The sequence below is a fragment of the Dasypus novemcinctus genome, chromosome 11, assembly GCF_030445035.2.
Source record: "Dasypus novemcinctus isolate mDasNov1 chromosome 11, mDasNov1.1.hap2, whole genome shotgun sequence".
Classification (NCBI taxonomy): domain Eukaryota; kingdom Metazoa; phylum Chordata; class Mammalia; order Cingulata; family Dasypodidae; genus Dasypus; species Dasypus novemcinctus.
The window spans coordinates 84322205-84349963 of NC_080683.1; the positions used below are offsets into that span (position 1 = coordinate 84322205).

The 27759-nt window shown below is 37.3% G+C and overlaps 1 protein-coding gene across 2 annotated transcripts in view; it reads left to right on the forward strand.

The window, feature by feature from the left end:
• Positions 1-27759, forward strand: part of AFG1L (AFG1 like ATPase) — a 203085-nt gene that overhangs the window by 159977 nt on the left and 15349 nt on the right. For both annotated transcript variants that reach the window (XM_004468413.5, XM_004468414.5), the window contains 2 exons: positions 5750-5820; positions 6077-6177. In XM_004468413.5, the coding sequence (XP_004468470.1) occupies positions 5750-5820; positions 6077-6177 (172 nt within the window). The remainder of the gene's footprint in view (positions 1-5749; positions 5821-6076; positions 6178-27759) is intronic.

Consider the following 27759-nt stretch of genomic DNA (forward strand, 5'->3'; position numbering starts at 1 on the left):
ATTACAGACATATATTTATTCACATCCCTGAGCATTAGAAAAGCTTCTTTAAACCCTTTGTCTGCTAATTCCTACATTTAGGCCATTTGAGGTCATGTTCTGTTTATTGCCTTTTCTCTTGATATAGAGTCACAATTTTCCTGTTTCTGTATCCTGGACATCGTGAATATTTTTGTCCTAGAGACTCTGAATTCTATTATATTCAGCTAAATGTATTCATATTTTTGTTTTTGCTAATAATTAACTTGGTTGTACTAAAATTGCAGACTTTGTGTCTTGGGTGAAACATCAGTCTCAGTTCAGTTTTTAAATCCTTAGATGTTTTGTTCAGAGTCTGCCCTGCATATACATAGTTTAGGGATCAACCAGAGATTTGGCAGAATTTGGGACTCCCCCATCTAATTCTTTCAAGTGTTTCCATATAGGAATTCCTTCCAGCATGGGAACTTTATGATTTTCTGAATTTTAAGAAAAATTGGTCAAGAAATTAGGAAAACAGGAAAAGAAAGAATTTAGAGAGTTAAAATTTAATAGTTAACATAGGGATTGATTTTTAAAAATCCACCGATATCAAATTGAAAGTGAAAGCAGAAAAGGCTGACAGTGGAGTCAAAGATTAAGTGTGACATGTCTGGGGCAGTGAGGGAGGAGTGCGTAGAAGGGAATCTGATCATTCAGTCTTACTTGTAACTATTGTTTTTTTTTTTTTTTTAATATTATTTATTTATTCCTTCTCATTCCCTTCTTGTTTTGCACTTGCTGTGTTTGTTTGTCTTCCTTGTTTCTTTAGGAGGCACCAGGAACTGAACCCGGGCCCTCTGATGTGGGAGGGAGACACCTAATTGCTTGAGCCACCGCCATTCTCTGCTTTGTTGAGTCTCTCACTATGTTTTCTTCTTGTGTCTCTTGTTGCATCATCTTTTTGTGTCAGCTTGCCATGCCTGCCCATCACGCCAGCTTGCTTCTTCTTTAGGAGGCCAGAAACTGAACCAGGAGCCTCCCATGTGGTAGGCGGGAGCTCAATCGCTTGAGCCACATCTGCTTTCCATAGCTATTGTTTTAAGTGTGTTGGTGGTCCTTTCTTTTGCTAAAGGTGGGACATTCTTGTAAATTAAATAAATATTAATAAATTTGCACATATAATATACAAATCCTATGAATGGCATTCTAAGAAATAAGCTTTGGAAACAAATTAAGTCCTTAAATAAGCAATTTTGATACTTGATTTGGCCAAAGTACTGTTTTCTTTTTTTTTTAAATAACACCTTTTTAAAAAATTTCTCTCCTCCTCCCTCCCCTGTTTTCTGTGTCCATTCGCTGTGTGTTTTTCTGTGACCACTTCTATCCTTATCAGCGGCACCAGGAATCTGTTTTGTTTTGTTGCGTCATCTTGTTGTGTCAGTTCTCCGTGTGCGCGGCATCATTCTTGGGCAGGCTGCACTTTCTTTTACACTGGGCGGCTCTCCTTACGGGGCACACTCCTTGCGTGTGTGGCTCCCCTATACGGAGGACACCCCTGTGTGGCAGGGCACTCCTTGCGCACATCAGCGCTGCACATGGGCCAGTTCCACACGGATCAAGGAGGCCCAGGGTTTGAACTGCAGACCTCCCATGTGTTAGGTGGATGCCCTATCCATTGGGCCAAGTCCGCTTCCCCAAAGTACTGTTAACCTTGCTAGGATATACAAAGCAATTTTTTTTTTAAGACTTATTTTATTTTATTTCTCTCCCCTTCCCCCTGCCGCCCCATTGTCTGCTCTCTTGTGTCTATTTGCTCTGTGTTCTTCTGTGTCTGCTTGCATACTAGGTGGCACTAGGAATCTGTGTCTCTTTTAGTTGTGCCATCTTGCTGCATCAGCTCTCCCTGTGTGCAGCGCCACTCCTGGGCGGGCTGCATATTTTTTGTGCAGGGCGGTTGTCCTTGCAGGGCGCACTCCTTGTGCATGGGGCTCCTCTACACGGGGACACCCCTGTGTGGCACAGCACTCCTTGCGCACATCAGCACTGCACATGGGCCAGCTCACCACATGGTCAAGAAGCCCTGGGTTTGAACCCTCAACCTCCCGTGTGGTAGGCGGACACTCTATCAGTTGAGCCATATCCGCTTCCATACAAAGCAATTTTGATACTTGATTTGGCCAAAGTACTGTTAACCTTGCTAGTATATACAAATGCTCTATTATTCATCTATTACTTAGTAAAGTTCATTGGTATTTTCCTCTGTTTAAATATTCACAATAGGCTATAATTCTTTGTAAGTGTTTTAGCAGAAGAAATGCAAAGAGAAGATATGAATGTGTGGAATATTCCAATCTGAAATTAGAAACTGACCTAAAATCTGAAATGACAAAAGTGATATAAATTTCAAAACCAGAATCAGGACAAGTAGACAGAATATTTTCACTGTTAAAAAAGGAAATGAGGGAAGCGAATATGGTTCAATTGAGAGTGTCTGCCTACCATATAGGAGGTCCAGGGTTCAATACCCAGGGCCTCCTGGCCCATGCGGTGACCTGGTCCACAAGCAGTGCTGCTGTGTGCAAGGAGTGCCGGGCCATGCAGGTGTGCCCCCCATTTAAGGGTGTCTCATGCTCAAGGAGTGCACCCCTCAAGGAAAGCCACCCCACGTGAAAAATATGCAGCCTACCCAGGAGTGGCACCACATCCATGGAGAGCTGACACAGCGGCTGCTGGACAACAATGCAAGCAGACACAGAAGAACATACAGCAAATGGACACAGAGAGTAGACCACGGGTGGGGGAAGGGGAGAAAAATAAATAAAAATAAATTTTAAAAAAAAGAGAGGAAATGAGATTATGTGAAGCAATATGTACTCTATCACCCAACTTAATTTGACCCATGTAGTGCAAGGTGAAAGACATTTTTCTGTGTTTAGAATATTTGTCAACAATCAAAGATTAGGACTACTGGACAGGGCAATTAATACTTTGGTATTAACATCTTTCACTTTAAGAATGATAAATTAAATATTTTATATTTGGGTATTTAAATTTTAAATAATTTTATTTAGCATTTATTTTGTGTTAATGTTTTCTATTATCAAATGTCTGTGTCAGGTAGAGATCATTTTTACACTTAATTACAAGAGGTAATCTTGTCACAGGATATCAGTTTATTATAGTAATAAACCAGGCATTTATTAATATATTTTTATATTACAGAAAATCCCTGAAACTTTTAGTTTAACCTTATCATAGAAAAATGAGTCCCTATTTATTATTATAGGCATTCATTATTATTTGAAAACACTTAAAGTGTTGTGGTAAATTATAGAATAACTGATCATTTCAGGAGTTTTTAAGAGGAATATCTCTTGAGAATTTAGAAACACTTTTTCTGGGATTTCCCCTAATTTTCCTGCTGTGGCTGTCCCCAGCTCTCCTCTGGTTCTTCATGCCAGAAGGACTGCAGAGCTTCTACTGGAGTTTAGTTCCCTGTACCCTACTGACTGCAGCTGTCCTCAGTTGGAAACCTGTAAAATATGGGTGACTCACCCCATGCTTTCCCTTCTTCCAAGTGTCAGCTTCCCTCCAGAATCTGCCTGTTCCATTCACTGTCCAAGCCTTTAGGTACCGATTTTTGTATTTTGTCCAGAGTTAATATTTGTTACATGCAAGAGGATCAGTTGGAATAGAGGTTACGTGGTTCTTTTAGAAGCAGAAGTCTGGACCCAGTTATGGCTTAAGGATGATAACAGTTTGTTCAGTTGAAAGCTCCAGAAAACTGCTTTTATGAACATTTATTATTAGAACACTTAACAATAACAAACATTTTTATTTTGCATTTTGTAACTTCTGAGTAACTTTAAAAAATAAGAGTCCTTATAAATGATACTGTTATAATAAAAATAACTTTGTAATTTGACTATATGTGAAGTCACATATAGTAATTTCACAGAAAGCTTGGAAGATATAGCCTGACTAAAGTTTCATCAGGTCACATTTTATCAATATCAGAGAGTAGAAAAGAAATCACCACTGAGAAAGTTTGTAAGCAATTGTTTATCCACCAAACGTGGCTTTGGAAACGTACCTGTCTTCCCTCTTGGTTATTTTTCAGAATTCAGTTTTCCCTCTCTGTTGGGTATCATGCCTATCCTGAGAAGAAGTTTCCAAAGCCAGCAGATGTCCTGGGTGGCTGGCATTGCCCACTCCTTCCTATATCCCTTAAAAAGCTGCTCAACTCTCAATGGTCATGCTGTTAAACCACCACAGCAAGGTGGACACATTTCCAAATGTGTTCTCAAGAATGATGTTGGCAAAGCCATCTTAACATCTATGTTCTTTTTACCTTTAAAATAGTACTTAATCTCTATAATCTAAGAGACTTGACATGGTGGTTGACATTTACACTGGCTTGTATGCTTTCTTTATACCTTTATGATAGTACTTGGTCTCTATAATCACTCTTCTGTGATGCCATTTTATTATTTTAATACTTTTCTATTCAATGCCATACAAGACTTTGTATGTCAAATTGCATTTCCCTGGAAAGTTAACCATTGCAAATTATATTTTAAGATCCTTTGAGGAATTGTATGGCATGACTATTACTTGAAATGTGATAATTCTAAATACTTCATATTGACTGTATGCTTTGTTGCATTTTAAAGTCTTTTGCTCTAATAGTTGAAGAATTATGTATGTTAGATGCTTGCAATCCTATTAAATATCTCAAAGGGAGAATTTAGTTTGGGTTTAGTTTAAACTTAATCTAAAGAAAAAAAATAGTGTGTCTTGTTAATTTTCAATAAGACTTTATTAAGATGGATGTCTAGAATTGAGCTTAATTGCTTCCACACCTAGACAAGAGTGATTGTGTGTCAAAATTAAGCATATTGGCAGGTCATCCTGTATAAGTTTATACATAGAGTTGAAGTAAACTTACATATTTACTTGGAAATTTTAATTTAACAGTGTTTATTTCTTCTGCCAGTTATTTAATTTTATTGACTGTGCTAATGTATCAACCCCTCTTTAAAAAAAATGTGAGAGGAAAAAGGCCACAGCATCATCACATTTATATATGTGGGTTCTCTAAACCATATGGCGATTTCCAATTAGAATACAAAAGATTCTGTGATGAGTCTAACTTCATAATAGCCATGGTGGTGGGCTTCATGAAGGAGAAAGTTATTCTTGAATTTCCAACAAGGACACTTTTGAGAGAAACTGTGGCGTCTGTAATTGTCCCTGTACCAGAAGTCTGATAAAGTTATTGATGTGCAGATCAAGTTGGATTTCCAAGCTAGTAATTTAATTCTGGATGTTTGATCCTCCCAGTCAGTGGCTTGACTTGATTTTTTTAAAATGCAGTTTCAATATTTAATTTAACATGTACCCTCTCACTAGAGATTTCAAAGAGTACTTTGCTGGATGCTTGACTGCCTTGTCTATTTGCTCTTGTTTTGCATGCAAGAGAGAGCCAGAAGCCTTTCTTCTCATTGTGTACACATAGTATTAATGGATTTACTCTGCCTGTATCGTCTCATTACTGGAAACAGCTAGAAGCACAGAAGTCTTTCAGTGTATGCAAATAAGGCAGAATCATCTACCTGAGAGTTAATATTCTCTGCTTTTAAGAGTATTCTAAATCTAATGTTTGTATTTAGAGCATAACATCCTGTTCTCTCTTTTTATGGGCAAAAAGCTAAGCAGGCTCAGGCAGCTGTTTGATGTTGGCTTCAAGTGTTATTAATTTCATATTCTATTATTCTTTTCACTGTAGCACAAGTGAAGCTGATGTGGAGGCTGTCATGGATAAGTTGTTTGATGAGCTGGCTCAGAAACAAAATGATTGTACGTAAGTTAATTTCTCTTGAAAGAGAATACATTTAGAACACAATGCCCAATCTCCACTGACCAATTAATAAGTTCCATTGCTGTATATGGGTTGATGCCACGCTCAAGTGGCAGTCATTGTATCAGCATTTTGTCTAATTTATGTGTTGAATCATGTGCTATTATTCATCAAGCTATGCATTTCCTATCTGTAAGAGATGAATTTTATAGTAATTATCCAGACAAGATTGAGTCTTTGTTCATGTTCCCATAGTAACTAGACCAAGGATTCTAAAAGTGCAAGGCAGAGAGCTGCGGCTGAATAAAGCCTGTGGAACCGTTGGCGACTGCACATTTGAAGAACTGTGTGAGAGAGTAAGTGTCCAAGCATGCCCAGACTCATTGGCCTTTTCACATGTTAAAATACTTCATGTTTTCCTTTCTGTCCGATTCCGATTTTAAAAGACTATTCAGAGAGTCAGAACTGATTTTAAGGTCTCATTAAGAGAAATACTCATCTGTCTCTGCCATTTGCTTTTTATAGGTATTGGCACAGCATTTGCACTTTGAAGGACATTTAAAGCAAAATTAGAAATACAGAGAGAATTGTCCACTGTTGCTGGAAGCAAAAATAAAATCAGTTTTAGGGATATTTCATAAAAGTCAAACCTAAGGAATCTTTTTGTCTTCATTGAAGTCAGGTTAGTATGTGGGGAAAGGAAGCTGAAGTAGCACCACCATGACCCAAGGAAGTATGACGGAAACATAAAAGGATTTCCATTCCTTATCCTTATGGCCTACCAGGTATTGCCACAATATCTGACCTATTTGGACCAGGGTCAAAGAAGGTGAATTTTATTTAACTGTGACATTTATGTTATATAATAAATAGCATTTCAACAAAGAAGAAATGCATATATACCTACATTCATGTAAGTGAGAAACACCTTGATTGCAGATTCTTTGTAGGTATGAATTATGTCTTCTGAAGGCTCTGAAGGAGTGGATATAACTCAGTGATTTGCCTGCCTGCTTCCCATGTCAGAGGTCCCGGGTTCAATCCCCAGTACCTTCTTAAAAAAAAAAAATAAGGTTAAATAATTAAATAAAAACTCTGGAATTCTCATTCCTCAGTATATTAAATCTTGAGAAAAACAACTCCAAATCACACGTAACTTTAAGCATAATTCCTTGATTTACATGTATAAATTTTCATTCCAGCTGGTCTCTAATTCATCTTAACTTTTAGGTAACGAAAAGAAAATTGCTTTTCAGAAAAAGGGAAGAGAAAGGCTTTATTTATACCTGCCAGACGTTTTATGAGTACTTCTCTTCAAAGCTAGTGATTTAACCACTTCTAACCAGTGCAAGTCTATACTTTTTAAGCCAGAGAGGTGAATTCAATCTGCAGTTGTTATTATAGAAATAAAGCACTTTAGAACCAGTAAGGTATCTATCATTTGGATCTTTGTTAGACCCCTTATAGGTGATATGGACCCTTTAAACATTTACTGGCTCATTCTCATTAAGGCCCTAATAACCTAGTATCTCCAGACAAAATTTTATTAAGACTTTGCTCCTACAAATCACAGTGCCAGGGAAATAAACCTGAGAAAAATCTTGTATAGGCAGAAGATGAAGTTCTTCCTCCTGCCATAGAGAGGAACCCAGGGGGGAAAGGGACAGAACAGGCCTGCTGAATCTTGGGGGAATAAGGCACAGATGGTCTCTTGGAGCAGATACTGGGTATTTACCTTTTTTTTTTTTTTCAATATGCTCATTATTTGAGGAGATTTATTATGGAAAGTCCACTGTATCAGAGACCAAAATCTTCACAGTCTATTTACCTTTTTGGAATGTTAAGGTGAAAGTTGACAACTGAAAGTAGCATGTAATAATAAGTGACTTTATCTTATTTGACAAAAATACTGATTATAAAAGCCACAATGAACTATTGTAAGTTCTTAGCATAAGCAATGACTTAATCAACTAATTATTTTTTGGCATAAGTTCCTTGACAAAATTGTAAGATAATAAAATACTATATCCTTCTTCACCATTTGATTGTTCAATCACATAGAAAATCAATTTTACAAAAGTATTTAAGGATTTCATCAGTTTTTCCAAATTTGACTACTAATTCATTAATGTTTAAATTATTTTATTTTAAAGTTTTTCTGATGTCATTACCCTTGTTTATTTTTTATTCTTCAACTGGGCCAGGTTCTCATTTGTCAGTGGTTTTGCATGGATGGGTTTGCCTTTTATCTACATTGTAATTATAGACAAGTGCTAAGTAATTAAAAAAAAAAAGACATTGACAGGATAGGTGGGGCAAGGTCCTATGATTAAGCTGTGAGGGATGTTTGAGTACAGGCTACATTTTTAAGTGGTCAGTTACTTCATGCCTGTTTTTTTCTTAAGATGATTTGACTTTTCTTTACAACCTTATAACTGTGGCAGCTCAGATATCAAATACTTCATGAAGAGGACGCTTGAAATTACTCAGCTTCATTGGTTTTCTAAAACTCTTAGTTATAATGTTCTTATGAGCAAAGTTAAATAGTTGCCCAAAATTGTTTAGTGAAGTGAAAAATGTGCTCCTCTCCATGTAAAGGATTGGGTGTCTGCTCCTTTACATACTTCTCCTGGCATTCTGGAGGCCCTTGAAGGCTGAGACTCATCCAAACATGCCTCTCGACACCACCATGAAATGCCTACACTTGGCAGTGGAGGGGATCATAATCTTTATTATTTTTGAACCATGTCCCCTTCCAAGAAAAAATGAAAATTTATAAACTTATAAATATATTAGGGAGAAACCTATCTATAGGTGTCCTAATGTAAAAGCAGGTTTCATTTGGAAGCCTTCAATGTGTGCCATAAGGAAAACTATAAAAGGCCTTGGGCCATCCTCTCTTCACACTCCTCTCTCCCTTCCTGCCTCAAACACTCTTACTCAGATCAAGAGTCCTGCAGGCCAACATCTAGCCTCTTGGTATGTCCAGGTTTCTGTTTCTTTGCAAATCTATAGATGTGCAGCACCATCATGCTCAAAGTAGCAGTCCCAAGTAGGAGACCTTATAGTACCTTTGTATAATAATAATAGCTAACATGGCAATAAAACAGGTATCCTTCTAAGCACTTTACATGTATTAACTCATGTAAGGCTTACAATAGGTAGGCACCATTATTGTCCCCATTTTATAGATGGAGGAATTGAGGCACAGAAATATTAAGTTGCTTTCCCAAAGGTTACACAGCTAGTAAGTAGCAGAGCCAAGGCTTGAACCCCTTGGATGTCTGAGAGTCAGATTCTATGTGCTTAACCATTCACTATTTCTGGGCAAGTTCTGCATTAAATCTTTGATATTAATTCTAGATCTGCTATGAAGTGCAATGGGATACTTTGTGAATTCTCACATCTGAGCTAAGCTTTGAGCCTTTTACGACACATATATGTGGTTGAGAAACAGACATCCTCCAGTCCTGAGAGCCTCATTCCGTGTTGAGAACCTAAGTACAGAATGGTCCAACTCATGTGCTTTGGCATACCAACTGGGAATGGGTTATAGATACAGACCTCTCTGTCTTCCTGAAGGTTGTATAGGACCTGTACCTTCAGGCTAGGGACCTAAGTCTTAGGCAGCCTCATCTCTTTACCATTTCATGAAAATATTATCATTTTCTCTCCTTGCCATAATGTGAAAAGGGTTGGGAAGCATTACCTGAGAGAACTATAAAAGGGCAAAGGAGAACATGTTTAGTTGAGTGTGCCCTGTTTTCTCTCTATAGAAAATCTGTGGGAAATTAAAGGAAAGTGAAGCAGGTTCATTTTAGTGGTCATGACAAGTTTTCAAGTTTCCATTCTTACCTTGACACAGTTATCTGGCTCAATCAGAAGGTAGTGGAGAAGTTAGAATATGTTTACTTAAGCCATTGCTTCTCAAAGTGTGGTTCACACACCCCTAGGCATCCCTGAGATCCTTTTAGGGATCCTTGATATCAAAACTCTCCATAATAATACTAGGACATTATTTGTCTTTTTCACTGTAGTGACGTTTACAGTAATGGTGGAAAAGCAATGATGAGGAAATCTGGTGGCATCATGTACTTACAGTAAAAAAAAAATCCAATTCCACTTAAGAATATTCTTGACAAAGCTGTAAAAAAGTATGAACTTTGTTAAATCTCAACCCTTGGGAACACCTCTTTTTAATATTCTTTGTGGAAGTACATATAAAGCACTCCTGCTGTGGTTGTCTTCAAGAAAAACACTTGTGCAGTTGTTTGAGTTGCAAGCTGAACTAGCTGCTTCTTTCATGGAACACCATTTTTACTTAAAAGAATGAGTGGCAGACAAACTGGTTATTCAGAGTTGACAGACATTTACTCAAAATGTTTGGCTGAAATTTTCTTGAAAATGAATGTAGCAAGATTGTCACTTAAAGGAAAACAGCCAATAGTATTTGTTGACAGTGATAAAAATTTGAACATACAGTGAATATTAAAATTTTGGAAAACTTGTTTCCATCACCATAAATTTGACAGCTTCCCAGTACTTACACGTTTTTTCCTGATAAGACTGATGATGATATTAACAAATGCAGTATTTTGATATTGTATAATTAAATGTGGTAACATTTGGAAGATCTGCATAACTCATTCAACCAGTATTTTCCAAAAACCAATTCAAGCTCTTACCAAATCATGAATGGCAAAAGATCTATTTAAAGTGAAGCACCAATGGATTTTAATATGATAGAATTCAAAAAGTATACTGATATCTTTTCAGATTCCACATTGTAACTAACATTTTAAAAACTACTTCTTGTTGAATTTTTAATTTTATTGTAATTAGACTTCATTTTAGAAAAATTTTAGATTTACAGAAAGATGACATTTACAGATGTCCTCCATCTGTTCCAGACTCTCCCGGCTGCCACATTACATGTAGTTGTCATGTCTCCTTAGGTGACTGTTTCTCAGACTTTCCTTGTTTTTGATGACCTTCACAGTTTTGAGGATTACTAGTCAGGTGATTTGTAGAATGTCCTTCAGTTGGGACTTGTCTGATGTTTTTGTCATGTTACCCTAGGATTATGGGCTCTGGGGAGGAAGAGCACTGAGATAAAGTGCTGTCTTTTCACATCATCTCAAGGCATCGTTGTTGATGTCACCCTTGATCACTTGGCAGAGATGGTGTTCATGGTGTCTCCTCTGTAGAGTTACTTTTCCCTGCCCACCCATGCTTTCCATAGAGTATTCTTTGGAAGGAAGTTCTTGTCAAATTTTCATGTACTATCAAAGAATATCCATAATTATCTGATAAGGCTATTAAAATACCTTTCCCATTTCCAACTACATATCTCTGTGAGGTCAAATTTTCTCAAATACTTCAACTAAAACAACATATCCCAATAGAGTGGAGATAGAGGCAGATATGAGAATCCAGCAGCCTTTTATTAAGCCAGACACTAAAGAGATTTGCAGAAATGGAAACCAATGCTCGTCTTCTTACTAAATCATTTTCATTTTGGGAAATATAATGGGTTTTCATAAAAATGCTGTTTATGTTAATTTAATGGATATACTGTGATGAGGTTTAATCATTGCTACTTTAAATCGAATTAATACTATTTTAAAATGTTGTCAGTTTTAATTTCTAATACGTAAATTTTGGGAGAGCTAACCCCCCATACACAAAAATTCTATGGGTTCCTCAATAATTTTTAAGAGTGTAAAGGGATCCTGAAACCAAAAAGTTTGAGAACCATTTGTTTTAGGGTTAAACTTCTTTGGACTGAAAATGAAAGAACCCTATTCAAAGAAAGCAAGCCACAACGGAATTCTAAAGGCTTAATGAGTAAACTGACTATACCTGAATTTCCCTTATTGAGAAATGTAATTTTTACACCTGCAGAAAATTGTTCCCTCATTCGATAACAGTACTTACAAGTAACTGTTTACAAGAGCAGTTTGTTATTTGCGTCTTAAAAATAATGCCAGGTGGCCAGGTGTGTTTGCAAAAAGTCTAGGCAGAAAAATATATCAGTTGATACATATGCATGGGTATCCACATTGTTCATTATCTACTTCTTATTTGTAGGTTTTCGTCTTTGGTTCTTAAGCCCTCAAGGAATGGAGATTCCTTGGATAAATATTCTGGCTTTCATATTTCTATTAATCTTTATGATTTCCTATTAGTTTACACAATGTTAGACTTATACCAAAGCGTTTATCTCTTGGGGTGCTATTACACAGACATTTCCTTTCTCTTTCTCTGCTTTATGCTTTATTTGGTATCATGTATTCCAAATGAAACCACTGGTTAGAACTACCTCTGGTTTATATCCTGTACTTGGTACACTCAGTAAATATTAAAGGATGAATAGCTTTTATCTCTTCTCTTTGGCCAAGAGTCAAGGTTGATGATGTTTGATGCCAACAGTGGTGATTAGCATCAGGGAATAAGGGGATTAATCACCAGAGCTGAGGCAGCCCAGGAATTTCCTTGGCCTTTTACCTTCCCAACAGCAAAAACCATTTTTGTAGCATCATTTCACAAACATGCTCACTCTGCCAATACCCAGCATAAAGAAGGTAGCTACCCTAGTTAAATCATGGGGGACAGATAGGGCAGAAGAAAGAGTGCAAAGAGGCTAGTAGAGAACAGGTTAGATTCTTGCAGGGAGGAATATGAATCTAATGCCAAAACTGAGCCCCAAGTCTTTTGTCCTCTGTCATTTTTGCCCACATTCCCAGTTAACCCTTAAGTTAATGAGGCATAGTCTTGATGTTGGAAGGCAGTTACATTCCCCAATGAAACAGCAATAATCCCCCAAGTGCAAGGGCAAAGACCATTGAAGAAGGATGGTCCAATGATGAACCGTTGATACTAATGACTACACTTATGAGCCGGTGTGCTTGAAATTTCAACTAGGCCTAGAGCTGCAAGATGCCTAAGAGTTACCTCCTGAGAGCCTCCATGTTGCTCAAATGTGGCCACTCTCTAAGCCAAACTCAGCATATAAATGCATTACCTACCCCCCAGCGTGGGACATGACTCCCAGGGATGAACCTCCCTGGTGCTGAGGGATTACTACTGTATTAGCCAAAGGGGTGTTGATGCAAAATACCAGAAATTATTTGGTTTTTATAAAGGGTATTTATTTGAGGTAGGGAGCTTTCAGATACCAGGCCATAAAGCATAAGTTACTTCCCTCACCGAAGTCTATTTGGAGCAAGATGGCTGCTGACGTCTGCAAGGGTTCAGGCTTCCTGGGTTCCTACATTTCTGGGGCTTGCTTTTCTCTGGGTTCAAGGTTCCTTTCTTCCTGGGGCTGGTTTCCTCTGTGTGCTGACTTCCTGGGGCTCCAGCTTAAGTCTTCACGCATCAAATTCTAACATCAAAACTCCAACATCAGAAAACCTCAACTCTGTTCTTCACCATGCCTTTTATCCCCCTTGTTGGATGGGGACTCAACTCCCTAATCATAACTCACCTCATGCCCGGTACAGATCAGATTACAAGCATAATCCAATATTTCTTTTTGGAATTCATCAATTATATCAAACTACTACAACTACCAAGCACCAGCTGGTGATGCAACTAGAAACAGACCTTGAATAAAAGGGGGAAATGGTAAAAACAAATGAGTTTATATGGCTAAGAGACTTCAAAATGAGTCGGGAGGTCATCAGAGGGGTTGTGCATACGCACATCTCAGCAGGATCCCAGAGATAGCCAAAGTAGATACAACCCCAGGTAGTGGTGCTCCTGAGGGCTATGGAGACACACAGATTCTATGGTCCTTACAAATGGCTCTGGAGTTCAGTGCCTTGCCAGTGGGCTCTACTTTGGAATTTGTGCTCCTGAGTGTGATGGAGTTGGACTCAGATGTGACCTTTCTACACATGCCTCTTCTGTCACTTTTACTGAACCTGTGGTTGGTGCTGGGGTTGGTGTATACTCAGGAGACTTGAATCTCTGGACTGTCCATGTGCCAGCTGGGCCCTGAGCCTTAGCCGAGTTGCAAATGCTATTCTCCAGTTCGTTGGACTTACCCAGATCAGCTAACAGGGAGGTGAAGATGGTCAACCACCACACCAGGGAACCGAGAGTGCCTATAACTGCAAGCAGGAGAATTGCATCCATCAGCCATGTGGAATCTAAGCCACCTCTCTATTAGAGGTGGAGTGGACATCACCATCCCAGGGTCCACAAGATGGAGGAATAAAATGTGGATTAGAGTGAACTTACTGGTATTCTACTATAGAACTATTATGACTCAAGCATTGGAAGAAATTATATCACTGATGTGGAGACAGTGGCTACAGTAGTTGCTGAGGGCAGGGAGAGGGAAGAAGAGATGTGATGTGGGGCATTTTTGGGACTTGGACTTGTCCTAAATGATATTGTAGGGCCAGATGCTGGACATTATATATCCTGCCATAACCCACTGAATGGACTAGGGGAGAGTGTAAACTATAATGTTAACTATTATCCATGCGGTGCAGCAGTGCTCCCAAAATGTATTCACCAAATGCAATGAATGTGCCACAATGATGAAAGTTTGTTAATGTGGAAAAGTGGGGGTATGGGGTGTGGGGTATATGGGAACCTCTTATATTTTTAATGTAGTATTTTTTATGAGCTATATAGCTTTTAAAAAAGCAATTAAAAATAAATTCTAAAAAATATTTAAAAAATGAAATAAAATGGATGCAATTTTTTTAAAAAGTCATGTTATTTGACCATTCAACCAAACCTGAATCCTCCCTGTGATACCTTGGTCCTCCAGTTGCCTGGCAGTGCCAAATTTGAGGATGCAGCTAAATGTGTTAGCAGGAATATAAGCCATGTGCAGATAGCTGTAAAATTTCAACATACATACCTAGGTCTAGCCCATTTCACATGGGCTTCAGAATTATAAAGAAGGTTATTAAATAAAATCTCATAACTAACCTATACCATAACTTGATTTTAAAAGGCAACTTCTTACCTGATTTAATTTCTTTTTCTGAAATTTTCCTTGAAATTTTGTACATAAGAGAAAAACAGATTCTCTGCAAGGTTGCACTAAGGGATCCATTTTTACTAATTCTTGATTGTGATTTTTATCTTGCAAGGAAATCACTGTGTATTGAGTTAAAATTATTGCTGTTTGTTGATATATTTTATTATTATTATATTTTAAGATTTATTTTTTATTTATTTTTTTCCCCTCCTCCCTCCCTTCCCCCGTTGTCTGCCCTCTGTGTCCATTCGCACCGGGAACCTGTGTCTCTTTTTGTTGCATCATCTTTTTTTTTTTTTTTAGATTTTATTTATTTGATTTATTTCTCTCCCCTCCCCCCACCCCCACCCCAGTTGTCTGTTCTCTGTGTCTATTTGCTGCATGCTCTTTATCCGCTTCTGTTGTTGTCAGCGGCATGGGAATCTGTGTTTCTTTTTGTTGCGTCATCTTGTGTCAGCTCTCTGTGTGTGCGGCATCATTCTTAGGCAGGCTGCACTTTCTTTGGCGCTGGGCGGCTCTCCTTACGGGGAGGCACTTTGCGCGTGCGGCTCTCCTACGCAGGGGACACCCCTGCGTGGCTGGGCACTCCTTGCGCGCATCAGCACTGCGCATGTGCCATCTACACACGGGTCAAGGAGGCCCGGGGTTTGAACCGCGGACCTCCCATGTGGTAGACAGACGCCCTAACCACTGGGCCAAGTCTGCCACCAGAAAAAACTTTTAAAGAAATGACTTTAAAAGTGGGACTGAATTTGAATTTGAAATTTGAAAACCGCAGCCACTTAAAATAACTGTGGTAATTTCCACGATGAATAGGGGGCGGGGTGAAGAGGAATCAGAAGGAAAAAAGAGAAACTGGGTCAATAGAGAACACCTTCTTACTTTCTTTATTTGGCAAGTTTTCCATCTAGAACAAACTGTGGAGCTGGACAAGACTGTCCAAACCAGGGCAAAGACAGCATTTGAAATGGTACAGTTTATGACTGTAGAGATTAAACTCTGCAAGCCATGGGCTCTTCAAACTTCACTGAGGGAGAAATCTTGCTTTCATTCTCTGTGAATATATTTATGTGGTGCTGCTGACTTGAATGATTTAAAAAATGAGGAGTCAGTGACCCTGGATTCAGACAGGGTCTCAAGGGAAGAGCAAGTGTGCCAAGAATGGTAGGTCACCCTTGAGCTGTGTCTCAGGGATAACAATATTTTGAATAAATACAGCTCCTAATAGATACAACTCCTCAGATTCCTTTTAAAATCACTTCTGCTCTAGGAAAGTATGACAAACTAATATTTAATATTGGCTTCAATCTTTGGGAGGAATATGACATTTACTTGCACTGAGAATGACTAAGAAGAAAGAAAAAAAATTTTAAATTATAGGGATCATTCACTTTTTAAAATAGTTTTAAAGTAACTTATCTCACTTGACTTTTAATTAAAAAAAAATATATTCCAGCCCTAAATAATGATTGAGAAAAGTTCTCAAAGCAGAAGACCTATAAGATGAAATGATTGGTAAAGCAATGAGAAAAAATACATAGACCAACCAATCAGCATGACTGTTAAACAATTTTAAAATACTTGTTTGATTTTTAAAGATAGCTTTAACACTAATGACTTTTCTGATGCTTACCTATCAACTGTCTTGCTTTTTTCTTTAAAAAAAAAGTTTTTCTTTTTAGTCAATTTATTCTTTGAGCCTGTAATTTTTAAGTATTTCTGTTTCTCATCAGATTACTGATTTGATATACTCCATAGTATAGTACTTTGATATACTCCATAGTACTTTCTCCCAAGATTAAATCAGTAACTCAAAATTAGTAATTACTTAGTACATTGCCAATTGGAATATTCAATAAGGAACATCCCATTAGATATTCTATTATTTTGAGTTATACTTTATAGAGAAAAATTCAGAAATTGTTAGAATTTAGTACTTTCATTTCCTCTAGTAGTTTGTTAGAGAAATGAGTTATTATTGAGTCTGGCAAGAGAATTTGAGAAAATACTAGAAATCAGCTATAATGTTATAGGAATTCCAGATTTGCATGTAGTTTAGGTCCAAATAGAATTATCTTTTATCATTAATCAAGAAATATATTCCATATAAGACATTTCCTCCCACCAAATTACATTGATTCAGTGGTCAGCTACTTATTCTTAAGTGCTTCTATGTTTGTATGCCACTGTGTTAGGAAGAATATAAAAGAAGTTTAAAAAATTTCTAAGAGTTTACAATTTATTAAAGTAAATAATAGGAACCAAATTCCAGACAGTGTAGTAAAGTGGAAAGAGGCCCAACTGAGTCAGGAGAACTAAATTCCAATCCTTACTCTGAAATGATGTCACCAAGTGACCTTACATAGGTAATTTAATCTCTCTGGGTCCATTTTCCTCATTTGTAAAGTACATGATGTAACCAGCTAATTTCTGAAGTTTCTTTTAGCTATAACAGTATACTTCAAAGAGCTGCACTCACTAGTTCAATATATATTATGATCAGGAGTTTAAGGAAATTTCTAGGGAGATTTAAGGAGGAAATTGATCTTAACTTTTAAAGGTGAGTAGGATTTAAAGAGTAGCAGAGTGAAGGTATTTCAATCATGAGCTAAAGCCAAACACAGCATATTTCAGGGGGACAGAAGCTACTTGTCTAATGAGTACACAATGCATGTCGGAGAGAAAAGGGAAATAAGATTGGAAACGTCAGACAGAATTGCCATAAAAAGTCAGAAATGTAGACTTTTCCCCGTGACCCACAGAGAATAATTTTAGGTTTTGAGTTGGAGCATGGTACATAAAGTAATATTTTAGGAAGATTAATGGTGTAGTATACTCAAAGGGAGGTTGGAAATTATACCAGCACATTCCAGGGAGTCAGCAAATATTATCTCCTCTTAAGAAGCTCTCTCTCTGAGGAAGGAAACTTGGCTAAATAAATTAACACGCTAGGTATTTGCTTAAGTTGCCTTCTGCTGGGTATCAGACAGAGTCTACCATTTTATATTTTATGACACTTCTAGCCATTCAGGAAAGGTTTTCTGAGTACTTAGTGGAGGCTGGCATAGTGCTAGGTGCTGCAGGGGCTACCAAGATGAATAAGAGAGTCATTCTCAACATTTACATAGTCTTAATATAGAAGAGGAAATGTTATCAGTACATATATAACTAGAAAATTATGATGAGTACTACAGGATCTCTATTACCAGAATGCTGTGAGTAATCAATGAGAAATTTGGCCTTGAAGACTGGAGGGTATATCGGTTGTTGAGGACTCTGCTGCAGAGGCAGGGGGTGTGTGAAAGGTGAGTTTATGGTTGCTTTCCAGCATAGAGGACCCTGAGGGCAACCTTTGTGATCCCTTCCTCCTCTGAAATTTTATGTTTCTATGCATGACACAGAGATAGGAACTTACAGAGTATGTTCAGAGAATTGCAGACTCAGGAGGGTTACTTAATTCCATTAATTGCAGAGTAGGTCCTATTAGACCAACACATCTGTACATCGCAACTGTAAACTCTGAACAAAATATAAAAAATAACCCTCTGGAAGGCACTGGTAGGCAATCCAAAGCAGGAAAAAAGTGAAGCGTAGGTAACACTTGGAAGGTAAGATTGATACTGGATAAATTTATCATTTTTATAGTTTTTCACCTGAGGCCAAATCATAGTTGGCCTCATGTGGGACATCTAAAACTCAGTAGAAACCTGCAGTGTTACTGGCTTGAGGAACCAGTGGAGAGCATTCTGAATGACTGGAAAGTGAAAAGAACAACCATGGGAAGGAGAGAACAATAGAAGAGCCCCAAATTCCTTGTATAAACTCTGCCCAAATCTTTGGCTTAACTGTGAACTAAAAAGCTGAATAGATATTCAGTTGTTGCCCATTACAGGGGAGACCGAGTTTGGAGTTTGAGACCAGCCACATTAATTACCTGCAAAAATAGCAACAACTAAAAATCAAATTTGGAGGACTGTGAAAGAATCCCAAGTCTCCACAATATATTGTTCATAATGCCCAGAATACAATCCAAAATTACTAGCTATATGCAGAAACAGGAAAATAGGACCCATTTTCAAGAGAAAAGGTAATCAACAGAGATAGACCCTGAGATGATACGTTAGAATTAAAGGCAAGGATTTTAAAGTAGCTTTTATACCTATCCTCACTGGTGTAAAGGGATATATATATATAAACAAATGAACAGAGGAGACCAGCAGAGAATAGAAACCATGAAAAATGGAAATTCTAATCTTAAAATTTTAAAATTCTAGGACCAGAAATTGAAGGAATCACTCTGTGCTTAATACCAGTTTGCAGGTGACAGGGGAGTCAGTGAGTTGGAAGACAGAACAATAGAAGTGATGAATAAAGAGGAAAATATTGGGGAAAAAAATGACCAAAACCTGACGACATAAGGAACTACATCAAAAGGTGTCATTGGAGTTGCAGAAGAAAAGGAAAGAGAGAATGGGTCAGAAAAAAGATTTTTTTGAAGTATTAATGGCTGAAAAATTCTCAAATTAAAAAATGTGAAGTTACAAATTCTAGAATCTCAACAAACCCCAAGTAGGATAAATGCAAAGAAAATCCTAGGCACATCATAGATAAATTACTGAAAATCAAATATGAAAGCATTTCAAAGCAGCCAGGAGATCAACAATATGACTGAAGTCTGACTTCTCAGTAGAAGCAATGGAGATGAGAAAACAAACTGGGTATAAGCATGATAGATTAGACAGAGCAAGAAGAATATGAGAGAAATCTATAGGACTGCATGTGGAGGGGGATCAGGGCTGAGGAGAATATATCAACCAGAGGAATGGCAGGACCCTTCACAGAAGTAACAGAAGTAGGAACAGGGGCTAGTAATTGGAAATCTAGGAGTGACTATGAAGATCTGGAGGACATATAAAGAGATGTGTTAGTGTGGCAACTAAAGGAGTCAGTGAAATCACCCAAAGTGACATAGGAAAGGGAAGACAGGAAGGGTCAGGATGGGTTGAAAAATGTGTTCTTATAAGAGTCGGAAAGAGGGAGCAGATGTGGCTCAAGCAGTTGAGGGCCTACCTCCCACATGGGAGGTCCTGGGTTCAGTTTCCAGTGCTTCCATAAAAGTCAATAGCAAAGAAAACAACAAACAACAATCAATATAAACAAAAAACCAACTCAGGGACGCCAATATGGCTCAGTCGTTGAGCACCCGCTAACCACATATGAGATCCTGGGTTCAATATCTGGCCTCGGTACCTAAGAAAAAAAAATATCGGAGAGAAAGCAGAGCCAAGGTACCCATATAGTTGAATCAAAAGCACAATAGAAACAATAAAAAATATGCCACCATCTTATTGAGGAATTTTTTAAATGGAAATATCAGATTTGTGACATTTGGGGATTTGGATGTTACTTTGTAGAAGATCTTCATAGGCATATGCACTTAATAATCTAATCTTACTCCTTTTCAACCTTAATGTATGTGCAAAAATGTTTTCAACTGTAGGTTATTTAATACGTTTACATGGGTATACAAAAATCATGTTGCATACCTTTTGGAATAGTCTGAAAAACAAAGCATCCTTGGCTTTAGTTAAAAAGGCTGGTGGGCAGTGAAGGGGGAGATTAGGAAATGATTGGGACATAATGCAGAAAGTTCAGGAAAGAAATTGACAATAACTAAGCATTAAAAAGATAGGAAAAGAAAAATTTATCATGTATTTGTGCCCTATCTGATTCCAAAAAGTATTGTATATGTGTATATATACACACACACACAGGCTATACACACACAGGCACATATACACACAAAAATTATAGTTTTTTAAAATCAAGGCAAAGGGAAAATAGAAAATAGTTAAGTTGAAAGACAGTGAAAGGCAGGAAAAATTAATGTACATAAATCCATGTCATAAACTTCTACAAAGGTCTTAAAGTCGAATAATTATATCAAAGGGGAGATTAATATGCAATAAGGTAGAAGGTAGAAGTAAATCAAATATTCAGAGGAAGTACAGATTTTTATGCCACTTGAATCTTTCGAAAAGGAACTTGTCAGTGATTCCAGTGGAGTTTGCTTGGCACTCATTCCTGCCACCAATACATGTTTGTACTATATAGATTCATGTATGCAAGCTGGAGGCATAATGACAAAGCCCAGTTCAATGAAACTAGTGCTATAGAGGTTCCAAAAAAAGTGCTTTACAAGTAAGCTGTTCTCTTTACTCTCTGGCGTGACTTGATCCAGAGAAACAGTTTTAAATGTTTAGAGATTGGACTCATGTTTTCTGACCTTTCATGAATGTTAAATATCTTTTCATGGAATCTGGGCAGCAGATAATTCAAGGTCATGTTTTCTAGCAAGAAGATTGAGTGAAGAATTCTTTTGGTCTTATTCATAATTTGAAGGATTCGGCTCTTTATGTATCCAGCAGTACAAAGAAGCACTCAGTCTTGCTCTGATTCATTTTTCAAATATCTTTGGAATATGAATTAGCATTTTTCACCAAGTGTTTCCATGATTTGGAAAGTAGAAAGAGTAGGAGGAAGAAGAATAATTCTTCGATATTCACTCCTTTTCCAACTCTGATTAGGCTTTTCAAACATCCAAGCCTAAGGTAATTCAGTTTCTCCCAAGGGGGCTCACAGAAAGGAAAGCAAACTAAACCAAAACAACAGCAAAAGCAAAAGTTCAAAAACCTGCATTTACAAGACTTTAACATGTTCCGAAGTTATAACTCAAATATAAAATAAGTTCTTTGCTATTCTAAAGCCTTTTCCCTCTTTTCTTTTTAAAGTGTCCTACATGTCACTTTTCATACCTCTTCTGATTTCTAAAGGAAAAAGTTAGCTTTCAATGTCCTTTCATTTCATATGGAAATGCAAGACCAATATCAAAAGATCTAGAACCTGACTTTGCATCATGTAGCTTCTCTTTCGAATTTCTTCTGGGTAGATCTTTAAAAAGCCAGACAAATTTATTGCACTTTCTTCCCACAGAGATGTGGCAAATACTGCCCTCTACCGATGCTCAGAATGGCTCGGTTATGTTAATGATCAAATATTAGTCTTCAGCTACTGATTTCCATGATTTGGGGTAGAATATTTGTTACTAATTACTTCATCATTATTGTATACATTCTGGTTAAAATTGTTATATTCAAAAAGAGAAAACAAAAGAATGAAAACATTTCAAATGTGGCCACACCCATTTAGTACCTTCTGTAGTTTGTGCTACCAGATATCATAGCACCATGTCTGAGGCACTAAGAATAATGTTTAATTTCCATTAGTTTTGAATTATCTAAAAAATCACTTTTCCAGGGTAAAATTAGAAGGAAATTTTGATAGTTATTATTTTAATAAAATAATTTGTGAAATAATTTAGCAACAGTTAGGCTATTTTTCTTCCCCCATCCATATTTTTTTCAGTGTTTACTGGATTCCTAGTATTCAGATCAGTAATTTCAAAAAAACTAGCTGTGCAGCTGTAATAAATTTTCCTCATTACCTATGATTTTAAAGGGTTAATTACACAGTAGAGGATTATGTTAAACTAAATACCTTCTAACAAAAAGCTCCTTAAAAATATTACAATAACCAATGAAATATTTATATACACACACACATATGCATAAGGCATACTTTTGAAAATGCCATGCTATCTATGTTCCTTAGATATGAAGAATATGAATTCTTTTACTCAGGCTAAATGCTCAGTGTAATGCTCTGTTTGGTTCACTTATGTTGTTCCCTTTTTTCTAGTAACTGGGGTTTGCTTAGGATTAGCCTGAAGCTAAGCAGATTTTAGCATGAGAAACAAAACCTGTTAATCTAAAGTGTTGTCATGGTTTCTTATAAAATCTAAAGCTTAAATCTCTCCTTACTTTAATTCAGAAAATTTAGCTACCATGGCACTAGTAGGAGAGTCTAACCAGGCTGAATAATCTCACGGTGACAGAGATTCTAGAACCTGGTTATTTATCCAAGGTATGTGAGAGAGGCTGTGAGGCCCATGGCTCCCAGCCTTACAAACCAAAGCAGCAGCCCTGTTTTTCATAGATTCTAGGCTGCTTTCTGACTATTCTTTATACTAAATTAAACTGAAAAATTAAGCTGGATACAGTACATAGATAGGACTTTTTGGCTCAGGAAGTATTTGGGGGCCTTTCTGAATGGTGGACTGTGAGCTACACTAATTTGTTCACTGTTGTTCATTCTGTTGGCATGGTAGAACCCATTTTATCCCATTTCCAAAAAGGGAACCCTCAACTTCCCTCAAATTTTAGATGTCTGTTAAATAGTTGGATACTCCATCCTAATTGGATGCCAGTTAATTGTTTAAAAAATTATGGTTCTTGTTTACTCAATCCCAGGTGGGTGTTATAACCCATCCCACTAATTTTTACTGTCTCATGAAGATTCTTTTGTGGGTTTTATGCACTGCCTTGAAATTGTACCAATGTTTACATTCATGGATATTTATTAATGATAATGATGATGCTAGTATAATGGTTTCCTACTTCATATTCTGCTAATGTGTTTGTCTTATATCCCCTCCCCCCTTGTGACTTTTTGCGTGCTGTCTTCTCTCTCTGTCCATTTGCTGTGCATTCTTCTGTGTCTGTTTTTATTTTATTTCCCCTTCCCCCTTGGGCTTGCTTGCTGTCTGCTCTCTGTGTCCATTCCCTACACGCTCTTCTGTGTTTTTTGCTTGTCTTGTTTTTTTGTTGCGTCACCTTGCTGAGATGGCTCTCTGCAGATCTTGGGGGCTGGGCAGCACTCCATGGTGTCTGCAGGCCAGCGGCGCTTGCAGGTGAGCCTACCTTCACAAGGAGGCCTGAGGACACGAACCCAGGCCTCCCATATGGTAGACAGGTGCCCAACTGATTGAGCCACAGTCACTTCCCTGCTAATGTGTTTTTGACCTATCTCCACATTTTCTATATAGGTTTCTTATACTGCAGGTTATAAGCCAAATGTTTTTATACCAATTTTGGGGTTCTTCACCTCCCAGAATAACTGGAAATATTTATAGGAACAAGCCAAGCACAGTGCTTTTAACGTATTAGGCACTCGGTAGATCTGATTTGATGTGGCTTCTATCTGAGAAATGTGTTCGTTTCACAGGCTCCAGAATTAGGCATCTCCAGAATTTTGGAGCTCTCTCTATTACATACACAAGGCTAGCTTTATGCACAGGCAAATAGGGGTGGGGAAGGGTGAATCTGTCTCTGGTTTGCCACGTTGATTTTTTTGTTTTTGTTGTTTCTATATGCTGTTTTTTAAAAAAATCTTCATGTATGTATACACACACACAGACACACACACACACACCCCTGAAAGGAGTCCTGTATTAACTCATTATTGGCCATAGAGAGGATAGGGAGTTCAGCAAGTTCTGGCTGATTTCGCGAGAACTAGCCCCTTGCCTTTGAGACTGCATAAGTCAAGTAGTAAACCTTTTCTTCAGCAGTCAAACAATCATCTTCTGACGTAGAATGTGTAAGAATTTGGTGGTGTTTTCTGGAATGGTGAGATATTTCCCAGAAAGATGCTAAGGGTTTCATATTAATGAAGTTTCTTATATTGAAGTGCCATATAACAATCTTCGGAAATTATTTTCTCTGCATACATACAAACTTCAGCGCTCTGTTTTTCTAACTATTTATTAATTTGGCACACATAAGTTGTCTTAGCATCAATTCATTTAGTATTTTTAGTTTGTTTTGAAAAGAACATTCATTCGATTCCATTTAAGCATTTTATTTTATTTTTAAATAAAAGGTACTTCTCTTTAAGACATGACGTATTGTCATTTCTGTGTAAACAAAGCAGGATGCCTCATATGCTCATCTAATGAGGATCTATCCATGTATCACTACCAGGGATTTATAAAGAGGAGTCTATGTAGATAAAGAGTAACCCTTAGAATAGTATAATGTAGACAGAGCTTGAAATTATAATCATCCTACTTGAGCTGAAATAATAGTGGCAGAATAAGCATTAACAGGCAGAGAAAAAAGAAACTCAAGCTGACAGCTCTGTTGTGTATCCTGAAGTGGCTCAACCTCACATTTCAGGGCAAAAGGTAGTCTGTGGTAACACTTGTGCATTTCAGGTTGGTGTGGCACTGAGAAAATGCCCCCTGGGTCTTAACCGAAGCAGACAGCTGTGCCATTTCTCAAAAGGAGAAAGAAGCAGCAAGCAAGCTCTTTATTCCTAAAAGTTTGTTAGAGAAACTGTGCTACATATAATCCAGCTGTATACTCTTGGTAATTAAGGAAAACAAATGCTCTTTGCAAACTCATTATGGATTTAAAGTTCTTTAAGTTTTCATCAGGTTTCCACAGAAACAAAGAGTTTGAAACAATAGCCGGGAATGCACAAACCATCGAATAAGTGGATTTTAATTATTCCTGTTCAGAAAATTATTCAGATAACCAGCCATATCAAAGACTATTAAACTTTTTAATTGCTCAGGTAGGAAGATGGAGAATGTCATCATTATCCATCATAAAAAGAATCTGCATTAGATAATACTGTTTGAATTTTAAGCTATAATAACATACTCAAGGAAGGATGCTACTAACTGAAGTGTCATTTAGTACTAAAAAATAAGCATATGCTTTAATTGTTCATAGGGCACAATGCACAAATTCACAATATCAGTTATGGTTTCAGGAAGTATTTTATGCCGTGGTTTGCTTACATAGGAGGACCAACTAGTGCAAAATAAAAGTACAAATACTTGCAACTGTCATAGATATAATGTACATGCAATTTAGTGGTATATCAGTGAGGTCAAAAGAGTGAGGAAATGTGTCTTCTCTGGGTTTTGCAAAATCTTTGTAGGATTTAATACGATGTCTTGTATTTACCAAGCATTCAGTAGTTATAATTGATTTTGAAGAAGACCTGGTGATAGTGTATTCATTTATTCACCGATCATGTATTAAACCAGGCTTTTTTCCCTGATCTTTGCTAGGTGCTGGGGACACTAAGATAAATAAGATAGTACTGACCCGGCTGGGACTCTGTCTTGTACAATGAAGTAAGGGAGGCAACTTTAAATAGATGGTAGATCCCCAAAATCTTCAGTATATTCATTATGTTGAATATTCTGCACATTCACTTAGCATTAGGGAAGATGTGGGGGACTAAAATGTATGTAACCAAAAGACAAAAACAAATAAAAAGTATGTAAGCCACTGACACTTTGTTGGGTATTAGTAAAGATCTTCAAACTTATTTCTCTGCAACATTGTTCCATTTTTTTCTGTTTTCAGTCATATTTTTTTATTTCTCACCCCTTTGGAAAGCACAGAAAAATCTAAAAATAAAGATCATAAAACATAACTCTAAGTCTACCACTTAGACCATTTAAAGATAACAATGAACATTTTTATATATTTACTTATCACTGTACAGTATATAAGTAGGAGAAGAAAAAACTTGAAGACATTTTAAAATATATCAACTATTGAGTTGGAATAAAACTTTCAAAGAAAAATTTTCAAATTTGTAATAAGAAACTTGCCTCCATGAACATACTCTCTAAAACTCAGATTTGATTCTTGGGATGGCTAAATGCAGTTCCTGATGAAGACTTTGTATGATAATCTCCTCAAATGTTTGATAGTTGCCATTTGCAAAAAAGATTGTTCACAGAAAGCTGGCTGAAATAAGTATTAGGGTAGGCTAATTTCTGGGGGGGGGGAATTCCCTACAAATCTCAGAGGCTTAACAAATAAACTTGTATTTACAGCTCACATCACTGTCCAGTACACAGTACAGATTGGCAGGGAAACTCTGCTCCATAGAGTCTTTCATGTACCCAGACTTCGTCCCTGTTATTCCTCCACTCTTTTTAAAATCGTTGGAATCCTCTCCACACAGCCATCTGATAAGTAACAGATGTGAGGATTCTGTGTTGGAGATTTTTATGGGCCAAACCTGAAAGTGATGTAGCCTGAACTTGATCACACAGCCACAGAGAGGCTTGATCCCACAGCCTAAGAGAAGCTGGGAAATACATTCTAGCTATCTGTCCAGGAAAAAGGAAGGCATGGATACTGGTGAGCTCTAGCCATCTTCTTTTAGAAGTGAGCCAAGCTGAGTTTACTTTGGCAGCTCTACAGGGTTAATGAGACAAGAGTCAGAGACTAGGGCCAGCCAAGGATGGAGACCTAGAAAGCGGTTCCCTGCTTTGGGTGGAGCCCTGAAGAGCTGCACTCTAGAAATAAGTGTGAAACCAGAAGAAAAAGCGCCCTCTCAGCGACTTCAGCCAACTTTTGTGTGAGTTGGGTAGCTCCAAAGACTTGAAACCTTGAACTTAGATTTTTTTTTTTAACAAGGTGTTTCTTCCCCCAAAGGTAAAATATAGTACACAAAGATAACAAACAAGGAAGCAAGTCACTGTAAAGAATGAGAGTAAGCAAAAATCAACAGACAATAAAATTAGGAACTATATTTTAGATATAATTTTATTGGAATTAGAATCCCATATTTTAAACAATTTAGCTTGCTTTGTTCAAAGAGATAAAAAACCAAGCTTGGATATTTTAGGAGGCTCTGGAGACCTTTTTTTCTTTTTAAAAAAAAAGAAAAGACTCAGCTTTGAAAAAGAACCAATAGCAATTCTAGGACTGCAAAATACAGTGACCAAAATTAACATCTCAATAAATGAGCATAAGAGCAGATAAAACATTGCTAAAGAAAAACATAATGAAGTATAGGTCAGAGCATAAGTCAGAGGAAGCTATTCAAAACCAATCATGGATAACTAAAAGAAGGACTATACAAAAGAAAGGGAAAGAGACATGGGCAATTTGAGTTTAACCTAGGTTCATTTAGAGTTACGGAAGGTGAGGAGAGAGAACAAATAAGCAGAGGCAATATACATATACAGATGGACTGGATATTCTTTGATAGTTATGGAGAA